Source organism: Lepidochelys kempii, chromosome 9 (genome assembly GCF_965140265.1).
Source record: "Lepidochelys kempii isolate rLepKem1 chromosome 9, rLepKem1.hap2, whole genome shotgun sequence".
NCBI lineage: Eukaryota > Metazoa > Chordata > Testudines > Cheloniidae > Lepidochelys > Lepidochelys kempii.
This window is the reverse complement of record NC_133264.1, coordinates 98,932,836-98,948,801: the sequence shown is the minus strand read 5'-3', so window position 1 is coordinate 98,948,801 and position 15,966 is coordinate 98,932,836. Positions and strand designations below refer to the sequence as shown.

At 47.3% G+C, this 15,966-nt stretch overlaps 1 protein-coding gene across 1 annotated transcript in view; it reads right to left on the bottom strand.

The window, feature by feature from the left end:
• GPC4 (glypican 4) overlaps positions 1-7,955 on the bottom strand; it is a 109,948-nt gene extending 101,993 nt beyond the window's left edge. The window contains exon 1 of the mRNA XM_073358517.1: positions 7,535-7,955. Within this exon, the coding sequence (XP_073214618.1) occupies positions 7,535-7,709 (175 nt within the window). The 5' untranslated portion in view covers positions 7,710-7,955. The remainder of the gene's footprint in view (positions 1-7,534) is intronic.
• Positions 7,956-15,966: the final 8,011 nt, after the last annotated feature.

The window sequence follows — 15,966 nt, the reverse complement described above, 5'->3', positions numbered from 1 at the left end:
GGTGCTTAGCCACTGTCCTGGCCTTGTTCTAGTTCACTTTTAGTGGAGGATAAAAAAGCCTCTCGACATATGAAAGCCACAGAAAGTCTCCTTGAAATTACAAGACAATATTAAAAAACACTGTTTGTGTAGATGAGGCCTCATGCACACTGTCATTCAGTCTTAACCAAAGCTACATATCTAAGGACACATCTAATCATTTCAGGCAATTTTAACAATAAATAATAATTTGACTATAAATTGCATGGAATATAATGACTGCTTATTCTGGCACAAGAAACAGTACTTTCTACAAAGTGCCTGCCAAGGAAAATGATACTCCCACTCAGACTGGACCATTGCAAGCAGTCCCTGTGAACCACATGCTTAACATTGCAGTTTGCGAAGGCACACACTGCTGCAGTCTAACAAAACACTACTCCAAAAACTTGAAGTGGAGAAAGTACAGTTCAATGCGAACGACAGAGAAATTAGTCATGTTATACCAATGACTTCCTAAAATTAAAAAGGTGAAGAGCAGAAGAGTTTTACATCCACACCTGATAACAGGGGTCAGGGAGAAGAGAACATCTTATTAAAAAACAAAAAACAAAAAAAACAATTTTCCATCACAGCCACTGATACGCTTCTTGGGACAAGCCTGATCACCCCCACCCCGACCACGAGCAGTGACTCACTCTGGGAGCAAGAACCCCTCCTTACTCTAATGCGATGCCATACTAACCAATAGCAATCATCTAGAACCACACGAATTCAATACTGAACGATACTTTCAGCGTCTGAACTTAAGAGATTTGCAACGTGCTGTAGGAACAGAATCGTAACATAAAGTATCCTTTCCTCAGGAAAGGAAAAAAAATCTGTATCATTTGGTCAAATTTAATTTAAAAAAAAAAAAAAGGCATTTGTACTTCAACAGCATCTTTATGAGCCACGTACAGGAAAGTTGGCATCCCTGCCAGAGACGGTTTAGAAATAATCACTGGAGAAGGTCTCTAGAGCACGAGACACAGAACCCGTCCAAGGGACATGTTACAAGAATTCTATCCCTGACAACCTTCAGGCCACGGCTTTACATTTTCAGAAATGGATCACTGTCGGACTGCACCAACAAAATACACGCCAGAATTGATTTGTGCAGAGTGTACCTAGATCTGACATCACCATGAGCCTCAGAACATTCATCCATCCATCATTCTTATTTCTCACATTGAACATTACACAGTGAACCACCTTTACCAGTTTCTCTGTGAACCGGAAAATACAGTGGTGGCCATTAGTATTACTATAAAAAGGAAAAGGCAAAACTAAGGATAGACATGGAAATTTTAGGTTGTTTTTTTTTTTAAATATATGAAAGGTATATATTATAAACACATGGCCGCAGGCTGAGTACAGGACTGCATTCGCTCTCAAGGCTTCCCATCCATTCCCACTATACTCAAACTGCACTCTTGTGATGTGTGTCATCGGTAAAGCCACGAGTGAATTACAGTCTGTGTTCTCTCTGAGCCACCTTTTATTTTAAATGTAAAGAACAAGTTTCATAAACTGGCATTTCTGTCAGTATCAAAGGGAGAGTCCTAATCCCACAATTACTGGGGTGTCCAGTAACAGAATAGATGTTTTACATATTACTCCTACCGTAAGTTTCAAGACAGCAACAGCACTGTTGGGGCGACAGGTGGGATCTGGAATAGGGTGTTAAAAATCTCATTGATACAATTCCACAGAGCAGAGCCATCTACAGAGGGAATCATGGAATGCCTCCATAAATATTTTTATGTCACATTTTGTTACATCTAAAGGAGGTAGTTAACATAAAAAGCAAGTTCCATATATTCCACTCTACAGCTTTTACCGAGCATTAAGCAAATATGAATTGGTCAGCAGCAAAATTCTTACAAGTATTACTTCATATTACCTGCTGAAAGGAAATGACCGTTTACATTAGCAAGAAAGATTACACTATGTTCATAGATAATAATCTGTCATTTATGGATACTGTAATTAGGTTCTAAACTTGGTCTAAACCAAGTTTAGATCCAACTCCTAGGTAAATATGAACAAGCAATACCCAGTGAATATTAATATCATGTAGAATAAAATGTTGCAGATTTAAAAAAGGGGAAAAATTGTTTGGTAGAATTTGACTGTTTTAGTTAGAAGACATGGAGAAAAAGAGCAATTAAGCAAGCTTGCCTAGTTCTCCCATGGGACATAAATACGGTGAGAATATATACATCAGGCATGACACACTACTAAGTTAGAGAACCATTTTATATGCACGTCTATTAAGAATGTGAGTTTCATGTGCTTTATTTGACAGAATTATACTAATTTAATAACTGCTAACTGATCATCCTTAATTTTAACAATTGCTGAAAGTGCCAATTAGGCGCTCAGCCAGATGAGCTGAGAACAATATCAAACCACCAAAATAAACCTAGACAAACTTCACAACCCAATCTCTGTTTCACTCCTCCAAGGCACCCATCAGTGGTGGGCAATCTGCGGCCCGCGGGCCACATGCAGCCCATCAGGATAATCTGATTGTGGGCCACGAGACATTTTGCTGACGTTGACCGTCCGCAGGCACGGCCCCCCGCAGCTCCCAGTGGCTGAGGTTCCCCATTCCCGGTCAACGGGAGCTCCAGGATGCAGCAGCCAGCATGTCCCTGCAGCCCGCACCACTTCCCGTCTCTGGGAGCTGCGGGGGGCCGTGCCTGCGGACAGTCAATGTCAGCAAAATGACTCATGGCCCGCCATCAGGCTGCCCATCACTGACCTAAGGCATCCTGAAACTGGGTGCAGAATTGACTCCAGCAGAAACTCAACACAGCAGTTCTTTAAGGCCCCAGTCCTGCAGCTGACTGAGTCCCTGAGCCCCCAGGGGCTGTGCAGCCACATAGTTGGGTGGTTGTTGTTGGGTGTGGTGTTTTTAAGATTCAGGGCCTAAGAGTCTTCTGGTTTAAGCTCCCATTGTTTTGACTGTAGAGATGGCAGGACAAAAAAAAATAAACAAACACACACCACACACGCCACAACTTTCAGAAAACATTTCAGAAGCTTTGTCTATGCTACTACGGCAAGAAGTTTGCAAGTGACTGGTAAAAATAACCTAACTGATTGCAATAATAAAAATTCAGCATGGCACTAAACTGCTCTATTTCTGTGCTTTGTAAACCACCACCCCAACATCACAGCCCCAAAATTTTGCCCCCCCCGAAGCACACCTTTTTAAATCCCTTCCTCCACGTACATGTTTTAGTGAGTTGTTACATTCTGGCAGACAACACTCTGAGTAGTCTTCATAAATACCCCAATGGGATACAGGGTAAAAGATTTATATATAAAAATTACTGTGTTGCTGAAACTTGGTTCTTGCCATGTAGCCAAGATTTTGCATACGGCATTTTCAATTCCCTTTCTTCACTACACTTATGAGTGATGAAAATATGCACCTTGTACATTCTAAAGCAAGCAAATTAATATCAGGAGCTTGCCAAAGTAACTTACTCTTAAAGAGTTACAAAAAATTAAAACAACTTGCCCCTATCTGAAAACGTAACAAGTAGTCTCTAAGATGACTGCAACCTCTATTTTTACCCACTGTGTTCATACGAGAGCGCTCCGCGTCACATTCACGATTTTCCATGTAATTATCACCTGGGCCCAATCCTACATCAGATCCATGCAGACAGATCCTTAACCAGCAGGGAGACCCAGTGAAGATGACAGTGGATGGAGCTCCAAGGGGTCATATAAAGATATGTTTGTGTGGCTCCGACTGCAAGGTTGGGACCTCAGTATACCCTGTTTGTGTGGGACGTTGAAACAGCAACGGGGGGGAGGGGGGAGGTTAATACAAAGATTAGGCAGGTGTAGTATCTAAAACTAGTTTTAACTTTAAAACTAACTGGATTTTAACGTGTACTGTCCCTTTAAGGCACTACAATATTCACAGAAAACTCATTAAAAAAATTTTTTAAAAGATTCTTGGTTGCCTCCTCTAAATAGGCTTAGCATTAAGATGACATCTATGGTTTAAGTTTCCAAGGATTGTCGCTTTGCGAATAAGATCTGATGCCGTGATTTCATTTATCTTTAGGGAGACGGGACATAACCTAATTAACACTTTTGATGAGTAAGTTGAACAAGGTCACCCTCTTTTTGTTGAATAATCTCGTGTGATTATCCCGTTTCTCTGACGTCTTGTTTCAAAAGCACAGGGTCAAGCTGACAGCCCAGTTAGGACCTCAAATGGAAGTCCTGTCTGCATGATGTACTCCTGACACCCTTCAAAGCACATCAAATCATCTTAATTATGATATAGAAATGAAGGCGAGGTCAAATCCTCAAGATACAGTGGCTTCTGGGAAGCCTGCACAAACACTTAGTGTTACACTGACCCAAGTACTGATCTTAAATCAACACAACCTTATTTTGTGCAAGCCCTTTTGAAAAGCACAGGGGGCTGGGGCGGTAGCAGTGTAGTTTAACTCAAAGCATGAGGGTGTTTCTCATTAAAACATTTCTTGAAGAAGCAAAAAGACCCCTGATTTGATTCCAACAGCTGTATGCTAAATGCATCTCACGACACTGACAACAGAAAAGTGCAACTGACTGAAATCATTTGAGTTTGTGTCAGCGAAGAGGATAATATACGCATATTTGAAGGGCACAGAGATGGTAAAGATTACCCCTGTTTCTATATTAGCCGTCTAAAGGTATTTACTTGGGTCTGTCTGTGTTGTGACAGTGTCCTAGACTCAAATGAATGCCTCTAACTCTCCACATTTTTGAGCCATTCAGTCATGCATTTTTGTTATTGTTGAAAGTAGTGCGAAATTGCAGCTCATGAGCTGGAGTCTTTGGTGGTCTCCCAAGGATTCCAGCTAAAAAAGCACTTCCTTTGTTCCTCAGGAGAATGCAGTCCAGTAGGTCATTCAAAAGGGGAAATAAAAGCAGCAGCCCTGGGAGGGAGATGAAGGATGAAACAAAAAGAATAAAATGTTTTGGGTGTGAGCACATTAACTACCATTTCCTACTGCTGGCTACTAATAACACTCCTGTCCCTTGGACAGGCAAGTATTTGGGGACCAATGTGCAAAACTGTTTCTCGAGATGTCATTTTTCAAAAAAGGACAGTCTGACTTCATATGCGGTCACTGAAACCTTAGTCTATAGAGTGCAGAGAGACATTTTGTGCATATTGATTTGTTTTAAGGACTTCTGCCTAGACAAAACAACACAGGTACATTCACCGCCAGCAGTTGAGCAACAATTAATGTTTTTCTCATGAAGAGGAGTCAAGGATTCAAAATCCACCCTGTTGCCATCATGCAACTCGAACAGAATCGCCTCTTTGAAGTGTGAGAATGAGACACAAACTTAAAGCCAACACTGTTTATAAATGCATCTAGGGTAAAAAATGCATTCGCTGCTTTCCAGGGTGAATCTTGGCTATCTCCACTTTTGCTGGGGGAGGGGCTGAAAAGGGCCTTCAGGACTAAGTAATTACTAAATTGTTGCAACACCAACACCTATCTGAGTTTGCTAAAAGAAAGACAGCTTAAGGGCAAACAGCACCTAATCGGTTGTGTACAAATCATTTGGTAACTGCGAAGGTAGAGCAAAGTGACATAATGTGGGAAAAGAGGACTGATCAGTCACATTTGAAAAAGTCATCTTGCTGTCTAATAAACAGCTGCTCTCTTTGCTAGTCCAAGTCCCCAAAGAACTTCATTAACTAGAGGAAACTGTGACTACTAAGTAAAAATGGTGGGATTTAGCATTCTGTGGGCACAAAATCCTACTCCGTTATTTCCTTCTGAAACCACTCCAGGGACTCTGAAATCACTGAAGTCTTCATTTCTTTTCTCTCCTCCATCCTCACCACGGTTAAACTGGGAAAGGCTCTTACTAACTGCAAGGAAGTGTAGTTCTCAAAACTCCTGGAACATTTCTTAAATCTGTTGCTGTCAGAACCAAGATTAAGGATTTTCTGAAGCACTTTGGAGTCAAGAACCCAAACCCAGTGTGGACTGGACATGGTTTCATGGCATCAATTATTACAGATTTCATCCATAAATTCATCCTCACAATTTGCTTTAAATCATGTAGTAAGGGGTGGGGGGTGAAAGAGATTTGGGAATTCCTCACAAAATATCCCGGCGCAAAAAAGTCTTCGTAAATACCCCCCCTCCCCCAGCAAAAGGGCTCTCTCTAAACACCTCAAGTGCAAAAACCTGAGCAGGACTAGACTTTCCTCATTTGCATGACTATCTCCAAACAAAGATTAAGATTTCCTGCAATCCGTCTTTTCAAATGCCCGTAATTGCGTGTGCAATTAACCCGAAGGTCAGGAGAAAAATCTTTCAAAATACCTTCCTGAATTCTGTCCACATTCTTCAAGCTTTTTCCACTGGCTGGTTTTGACTCAGCTTTCAAACCACTCTGCAGGCAGAGAAGCGCCCCCCCCCGCTTTTTCTCTCTTTCCTGGCGTGGGTTTCCCTACCTTTGCAGGGTGGAATTATAACCACACAGTTTAGAGCTACCAACTCATTTGCCACCGCCGAGTATTTCCTGAATGCAAAGAGCTGGGGCCTGATTATGCCCCTTAGACAAAAAACAACACCACCCCCCACCCTCCCCTCAGCGATTTAAGAACATGAAGGGGAGGCGGGGAGACCCTGCACACTCCTAAGCAACTTTCTTCCTGCACGGCTCTCCTGCGGGGGGGAGGCGAAGCCTGCCCGGGAGCCTCCCCGCGCCGCTCGGCGGCTCGCTGGGAACGCTCCTGAGCGAGGGCAGAGGAATCCCGGAGCCGAGGAGCAAAGCCCGGGCTGACAAAGGGAAGGAGCCCGGAGCCACCATGGGAACGGACCCCCCCCCCCGGACCCCGGCTGCGGGTGTCCCCCGACGCGCATCGCTGCAACCCCCCCCGAACCCCATCCCCCGAAAACCTCCCCTGCGCCCCCCCCGCACCCCATGCAACCCCTCCCCCGAAAACCTCCCCAGCGCCCCCCCGCACCCCATGCAACCCCCCCGCACCCCATGCAACCCCCCCCGAAAATCTCCCCAGCGCCCCCCCCGCACCCCCTCCCCCGCAAACCTCCCCTGCGCCCCCCCCGCACCCCATGCAACCCCCCAGCGCCCCCCCGCACCCCATGCAACCCCTCCCCCGCAAACCTCCCCTGCGCCCCTGCGCCCCCGCCGCACCCCATGCAACCCCCCCGCACCCCATGCAACCTTTCCCCCGCAAACCTCCCCTGCGCCCCCCCGCACCCCAAGCAACCCCTCCCCCGAAAATCTCCCCTGCGCCCCCCCACACCCCATGCAACCCCTCCCCCGCAAACCTCCCCTGCGCCCCCCCACACCCCATGCAACCCCTCCCCCGAAAACCTCCCCTGCGCCCCCCCGCACCCCATGCAACCCCTCCCCCGAAAACCTCCCCTGCAAACCCCCCCCCACCCCATGCAACCCCCCCGCACCCCATGCAACCCCTCCCCTGCGCCCCCCCCCGCCTCACCGTGGATCTCGTGGCTGGGCGCATCGCTCTGGCTGAAGCCCTGGGCGACGTAGAGCCGCCGGACTTCGGAGCAGTTTTTGGACTTGAGCTCGGCGGCCAGCAGCAGCAGCGGCAGGCTGCAGGCGGCGACCGTGCACAGGAGCGGGGGCAGCAGGCAGGCGCTCCGCCGGGGCATGGTGGAGCGGGAGCCGGCCCGGGAGCAAGAGGCGAGCGGGGCGGGGGCAGCAGCGGGGCGCGCTCCGGGCCCGGCGCTCGCTGGCTCACTGACCGGCCCGGCGTGCGGCGGCGGCGGCGCTGGGCGAAGCGGGGGCCGGGCGGGAGGTGGGGAGAGGGGAGGGCGCGCAGGGCTGGGACCGGCCCCCAGGAAAATCAGGAGCCGGGATCGCCCGCCTGGCAGGGCGGAGCCGGAGCCGGAGCCGGAGCCGGCCCAGGGCTGTCCCCTCCCACTGCTTGGGGAAGGCTGCTCCCTACCTGGCCCGTCCCCCGGGAGAGGAGCCTGCCCGCGGCGTGACTCCGGAGTAGCCGGGGGGGGCAGCTAAGGGGGTGGGTGTGTGTGCGCCCCCTGGGACTGGGGCAGCTGGCCCTGCGGCTGCTCCCCCGGGCCGAGTTTCAGGCTCCGGCTTGAGGGGAGGGCAGAACCAGAACCGCAGCCCCAAAGCAAAAACCCCTGATTGCTGGAGGAGGGTCAGAGCCCCAGGGGGGGCCTGGAGCTGGGGCCCCGCCCCATCCCGTGGATCCAGCCGGGACACCAGGCCGGGGGCCCCGCCAGCTTTGGATCTGGACCAGGAGGTCTCAGCTCTGGCCTGGCTCTAGGCAAGGTGGAGCTGGCCCAGCCTCCTGGATCCAAACTCTCTCAAGCCTGGGGGAGGTTTGCACCCGGGCTCAGGCCCAGCTCTCACTCTAACAGACCCCAACACCTAAAGCCAAGTTGCAAGGTTTGAGGTGGAAAATGCTGGTTTTCTACCTCGAACCCTAAATTGGCTCAGCCCTGCTGGAAGGCTGGACCAGGAGCACTGCCAGGTTGGAAAACCTCAGCACGCCCAGTTGCATGCTTGCCTTGTGAAAATTTTCTCAAGATTAATTAAAACTGGCTTTATTAGCAGGGACCCTCCTCTGTTGGGGAGGTGGAACTGGGCTCTGAACATTGACACCCACTGCTTGGACACTCCACGGGCAGTTTATATCCATGTAGTTGCTGCTTGCTTTTATTTACTAAAAGAAACCTAAAATGTTTCATGCTACTGCAAAGATCATGTGACATATAAGGGTCTCAACTTAAAAAAGCATTTACACGCTGGTGGTGTTCAAAGGGTAACACTCTAGTTACAGCAAAGGCTAATATATTCTATTAATAAAGAGAATTCCTAAAAGGACCAAAAAACCCCCAATTCTTTTACAATAATACCCAGCATCATAGAACATTTTGAGCTCCTCTGGTGAAAGGTACAATACATGCAAAGCATTTCCATCAATATGATATTTATGACAATGCCCTTGTTACAGACAATGGTGTACAAGGCCATAGGCTGGTGCTGGGTCCAGTTCACAGCTCTGCCAGGGTCCTTCTGTGTGACCTTGGGCAAGTCACTTAGTCTTTGAACTCCTCAGTGTCTCTTCTGTAAAATGTCAGTAAGGCTCCTTCCTTCCTCCCTCCACCCTTTATTTGTCTTAACTAGATAGCAGGCACTTCAGGGCAGTGCCTGTTCCTTACTAGAAGTCTGTACAATGCCTAGTACATCCAGGCTTTGCTCATTGAACCTATTGACCCAGGCTAGGAGGCTCGTTTCCGCAAGCTGTGTAAATATACCCTTATTGCTACTGTATTACATAATAATAGATTGCCGTACAGGCAAGTAACACCTTTCTTCACCCCAAGGTACAGTTGGAAACTGCATATTTCAGTATGACCAGGAATGAGTTTCCTGCCCCATTAAGATGCAATGGCTCACAGGCATCATTTTTTTAAACAAACGTAGTGTTTTGTACAACGTACGTAACAGTATGGCTCTAACTCACATACATCATGGATTTCCTCCCCACCCCCGATCCCTACTTCTCTGTCCTTCTCTCTCTAACATCTTTTTACACTGGAAACCACGCACAGGCTGAAAAACAGCAGCAAAAAAAAAAAAGTTCTCTTTTGTTAGGTGAAATGTAATGCCTGTGAAAGATTAAGAGATTGTCGGCATTGGAAGATGAAGTCCTCTATTCATTCCCCTGCCTTGGGCCACGAGTACGGTAAAGGCATTGCCATTTTGCCCTATCCGTGACCCCCTAAGGGAGCAAGATGCTTGTTCAGTTCCAAGCTTTTCATGGGCAAAGAGTGCACATCTTGTGTGGGGCACTTTGTGTAACAGGGACTACTGTAAACTAGGAATTAAAGCGAAAGCAGCAGAAAGCCATTCTGCTCCCACCAGCTTCTACTGGGATAACAGGAGTCAGGAGACCCCATCTTTTGTTATCGCATGGCAGGGTGTTCTGGTTGGAAAGGACAAGGTAAGCTGGGCTGCCCTCAACCTGCTGCACTGTTCGCATTGTAAAGAACAAAGCTTCTTCAGCTGGCTGGCAGTGATAATGGCCTAAGCAACTCCTCCCCACCCATCCAGTAAAGCCATGTTTTATTTTTAGTGCGGATGAAGTTTCTCCAAACATTTGGGGCAAATCCTCCAATTGTCACAGAGTCACCCAAGCCTTGAGGCTGCCATGAGCAGTGCAGGGGGTCAAGGGAACTCATTGGAGGCCCAGGGCCCAAGTCCTCACTCAGCTCAGGCTTCCCTTTAAATCAATGCATCCGATGAAGTGAGCTGTAGCTCACGAAAGCTTATGCTCAAATAAATTTGTTAGTCTCCAAGGTGCCACAAGTACTCCTTTTCTTTAAATCAATTGAAATTTACATTGCAGGTGGATAGGCATCTCACCCTTATTTGAGGGGAAGTTGCTCTCTCGTGTGTGGGCTGACAAACGGGGCCACAAATTCTCCTAAAGTTAATGTCATAAGAGTAAAATCCTCTAGAATCTGCTCCTTGCAAAGCATGAACAAGTTCTGTTTTTCATAGCACTACCTTCTCACCATTCCACCCTTTCTTTGGAGAGACAATGGAAATTTTAAAGAGAACTCAGCAGGGAGCTATGTACTTTTTATCCCAAAGTGAGAGGGAAAATGAGGGTGAGAAAGTCTGCAGGGTCCGAAACAGCTTGCCATTTGTTGCTTCCTAAATCCAGGAGAGAGGGGCATGGCATTATGAGAAACCACCTGAAAAACACCAAAGGGTTTGTTGGAGAGTTAAGCAAGTTCCTATGTCAAGGATGGAAGCAAATCACTAAAGCTGGTCAAAAATTTTCATTCAAAACTGTTTTTTTTCCTGAAATTTGTCCTCCCCCCCACCCCTGCCCCCGCCATCTGATTTCTTGAAGAAAACACTCCCCAAACTCCCAAAACGTCCAGCCTCTCTATTATGGGGTTTCCTTGTTTCCTGAAGTGTCAAAGGGTGGGGGGGACACAAAAATTGCGGTCTGAGTTTTGAAAACTGAATAATTGTTGTGTTTTTCAGCTTGAAATTTTCTGATTTTAACCTGAGGAAAGCCCCGCAACATTTGTCCACACGCCCGACTTTCCAACTTCTCAACCAGCTCTATGAAACATATCCTGGACATGGAGGGCTTGAGTTTCAGAGGTTCTGAGTACCTGCAGCTCCCAGTGATTTCCGTTAGTTGCAGATGCTCTGCACATCAAAAAAAAAACCCCAACACCACACACATCAGGCTCTAAGTCTTGCTCAACTAATTAGCATGATTACGAATGGTCCTGCCATGAGTGCAAGGAACTGGACTAGATGACCTCTTGAGGTCCCTTCCAGTCATATGATTAGAGGATGATACCCCAGACCAAGACACACTTGGACCTTGTGAAAGATCCAGCTCCTCCCCAGCTGGGTTTCATCATCAACTAGGCCTAACACCCTTCCAGGTGCCAGTCAGGGGTCTAATTTGCTCAGGATCCTGCTTAATCCATGGTTAACCAGTGTGGGATTTGTAGGTTCCGTCACTAGGCCCCAGCGTCTGGGGATGAGAAGGTCTGGAGGTGAACTAATTAATTTCTATTGCAGTAGCGTTAGATTGCGAATCCTTTAGCCCCACGGTGAGCAGAAGCGTCATGCAAGTAACTACTCCCCAGTTGGAAAAGGGGTGTACTATCTGGCCCTTATTTATTATTTGCTTTAAACACACACTTGCTCAGGATTGACGCCCCATTGCGCTAGGTGCTGTACAAACACATAGGAAGGCAGAGCCCCTTTCCCAAAAAGTTTTGCAGTCTAAATTGAGACAAGATGCAACAAGTGAGCATGACGAACCAGAGCAGGAGAGGGCAAGGCTGGGTGAGGTTTGTAATAATAAGATTACATGGTTACGTTGGTTACACCCAGTTTGCTGGTCCCAAATTATCTTTTATTTTAAATTAATGAATGAGGGTAACTTGGTTTGCTGCCATGGATGCAGGCTCCGTCTGTCCATTTTATGAAATGCTCTGGCTCGTCTCCCCACTAAGCGTTGTAATGAAGTCGCATTTCCAGCTAATCTGCAGACCCACTGCTGCGGAGACCCAGGAATGCACTTCTTTGGCAGGTACAAAAATGTATTCACTTTCCCAGATTTCCATTCCTGTGCTCACCAGCTCTCACGAAACGATGGTGGCAGATGGCTCTGACATGCGTTGTGTTTACACCCAGCAGGCAGGAAGCTGATTGAACAGATCCTCTGCCAGCTAATGTCAACCATTGCCACTTCACAATCGGTCGCCCCCTGCTCCCCTCTACAGCCAGCTTTGTGAGGGCGGCTGGCAAAAACAACAGATGAAACCCCCATGGATCCCTGTTCCCCAGAGTGCTCCGCCCCAGGGTTAGCAGCAGTTCTAAGAGGCTGTGCCCCCCTCTGATGGGGTTCAGAGAACGTGCAGAGGGGAAATAATGCTGACTCAGTCAGCAGGAACCTCCATGGCCATTTGCCGCACCATTTTAGCGGGGGACTATGCCACTCACGGCAGCTGCTCTAGGTCTCCTCCCCGTTCTGGGTGGCCTTGTGTCTCTTGGCTGTATGATCTTCCTGACACATCTAGCTGATGCACAGGAGGCCAGGTGGCCATCTGGGATACTGCTGCGTAGCTGCATTTGCCCTGAAAAGCCCGCCCAGGGCCTTCTCTAGAGGAATTACAGCTGGGAATGTTGATTCTCCATCCAAATTCACAGAAGAGCACAAGGTGTGTGGGGGTAGCGGGGCAAGTTTCCCCTCATGCCACCACCTGCCGTTTGGAAGGACCTTTGTGCTGGGTAAAAGGCAGTTTGGTCTCCATGGTGCATGCCGGCTTTGGACTCTGGGCTACAAATGCCAGCTTAGTACCAGCTGTTAAAATATTATAAATAAGAAAACCACCCCATAAATTAAGGCATGCAGAATAAACAGAAGCCTGGAGAAGAGCACTAAAAATAAAGAAATAAAAGCCAAACCCCTGTCAGAGGAATCCATGCAAATGCAAACTACAGAGAAGAGCTGGTATACAGCTCTGTTAGCTCATCTTGCTATGGGTGAGGAGCATCAACCATGCAGAAGGCCAGCCCTTACCATGACTGTGACTATCCCAATAAGAGGGCAAACAAAGCACCACATTTTCTTAGTTTCTTCTACAAAAGCTGAGTGAGGCTAGTCATCGTTCACTTGTGAGCGTGTCAGGCAAGCAGCATGCTTCTCTACTGCTAGCAGGGCCCCAACTCAGCCTGAAAGAAGAAAGAACGGATGACGGGGATGTATGCAGCCCAGGGGATGGAATACAGAAGAGGACGTCAGAGAAACTTCTCCAAAGCGGGAGAAGCTTGGTGGGAGAGGGTTCCTTTTTGGTGATGCAGGTATGGATGTCCAACAGGATTCAGACTATATAGTTCAAGTGAACCCCAAAAACTAAACCATAATGACTTTTGATCACGACTGAGCTAGGCTGTATATGAACGTATGACTTAGAAGTGAAAAATTCCATACGACAGTGATGAACGGTAGATAAGAAACTACTGAGGTGGATAGATAGATTAGATAAATTAGTATGCATGACGAGAGATAGATTAAATAGATATGTATGGTGATAGCAAAATGGATTAGGTAAGATAAGACCACGGAGCTCCCCCATGCCATAATGTAGAAAACCTCTCTGCAGAGGCTGGGAATAAGGTAGGAAGATTGTGGCTCTGCAGACGCAGCCAGCAGTTGCTAGAATGCCAATCTCAGAAAAGCAGCTGGGGAAATCAGGGGTCTCTTTGATGACCGGGAGGTTGTGTCTCTTACCCAGATTGATGCAGTCACCCCGTTGGCACATTTCAATGGCACGTTTCTTCCTTCTTGCTGGAACATGCGAATTCTAAAGGGGTGGACACAGTTTGTAAAGCTGCCATTTTGATTTATTATCCACACCAGCTGAAACAGTTTGAAATTGATTTCAGTTTTCCTTGCCCAGCAATGGAGCTAAGGAGTGACGTTCAGAAGAGACGTAGAAGTTTGTTTAAGACCTGAAAAAAAATCAGTAAAATGAAAAGTACTGAGACTCTAGTTACATCAGATGCTTATATAATCTCCCGTGAAAGCGTTTTACAATCTCAGTCCCCTATGCAGCAATAAGAACATCGTATATGGACCCCTGGAACTTGTGGGTGCATAGAACTGCCTTGAGGTTCTCTCTGCAGGATCAGAGCATGATTTATGAATCCCTATAACACCTTTAAGGTAGTATGTAAGCATTAACCCTGTATTATAGTTAGGGAAACTGAGGCAGGAGGCTAAACAACTTAGTCAAGGTCACAGAGGGAGTTCCTGGCAGAGAATACAGCAGTTACTGGTATCTAGTCCTGTGTATTACATTTGAAAAATCTCTTAAGCATGAATAGTCTGCTCAGCACTTCCCTCACAGTTGACATGATGATTCTTTCAGACAATATCCTTGGACTGATTGGTTTAAAAGGTTATTTCAAAGGAATTTGTAACCATCAAGTGAAAAATCCTAGTGCCAGGAAAGCTGTCAGAAAAAATTCACATTAAATGGTGACCATTTTAAGCATCAGATATTTTCAATGCCATGCATCTATTGAGAGTCACCTCAGGCTGCTTGGGTTTGTGGAAAGAGCTCAGAGAAAGCACAAGTATGGTCCTTTTTGTGATTTTTGCCCTATTCTCTCCTCTCCTGTGACCTCATTTGGAATATTTTAAGAGTTAGATCCAGCCTGAAGCCATGATACTCTGGGTGTGCAGGGATCTCTCAGAAAGGCTGCAGGAGGCAGATGCTGTCACCAGCTGTCCAGAGCAGCCCTGAAAGGTGTGGAACACAGAGAGTGTTTAACTTAGCTAAGCCCTTGTGTACACTGAGGTTTGTTGCACCCTGCACCAACACAAAGCACCGGTGCTCTGGCCTGGCACTGATCCATCTCACCTCACGTTCAAGCTGCCTGCGAGAAAGTCATGTTTTACACCAGTGCAGCACAAGTAGGTGACACTCCCTTACCACTACCTGCCCTCAGCATGAAGGAGCCTTGCCTGTGCCTGCTGAGGATCAGCTCTCAAACTACCAGCGCCAGGCTGCACTAGCCCTGCCTTCCAGGCCCCCGCAGGCCTCACTCTCCCTGGACGGGCACCCCCCAAGCCCTCGGAGCATTCCCTGCAGTGTCCAGCCCTCCTTTTCTACTGATCGCACTCAGAACGACCAGCCCTGCTGTTCCCAAAGGAGCAGGATGCACCCGCTTGTAAGAGTCACCTCCAGACCAGCATTTGGCGTAGCACCACAGCACTGAGATACATTTATAGTGAAAACCAGAATAAGTTTATTCTTAAACAACAGAGATGCAACTGATAGCGAATAACGATATTGGAAACAAACGGCCACATGTAAAACAAAATCATAACTCATTTTCTCGAGACTAAAAATAACTAGCAGGTTAACCTTTGGCGTGAAGAAGTCTCTCACCCAAAGATCTCTCCAATGTTTTCAGCCAAGCCTGGCTGAGAACCTTGCTTTCATGAAGCAAAACTGCGGTCCTATTACTGCCTCAGGGAAGGGTGCCAGGGGACACTTGAGCGTGCGTGCGCACCCACACACTTTTCGTCTTTCCTGTTAGTTTCTTTCTGAAGTCCCACAACCCTTCATTTGTCTTCAGTTCAGACTGGGCATGGGAGACCCACTGTGAATGGGACAATACTCAGTTTACATGTAAACAGAGGCACATCTCTTGACAGACAGGAAACCTGCTTTTCACCTTTGCTAGTGACCTAGACCCAGACTTGAAGAAGTATCAGTATATGCCGACATTCATTCCTTACACCGTATCTGTACAGAAATTTCACAACACTATTGATGATCAGAGCAGCACAGGTGCTAATTCAAGACTTCATGTGACACTCTTTGG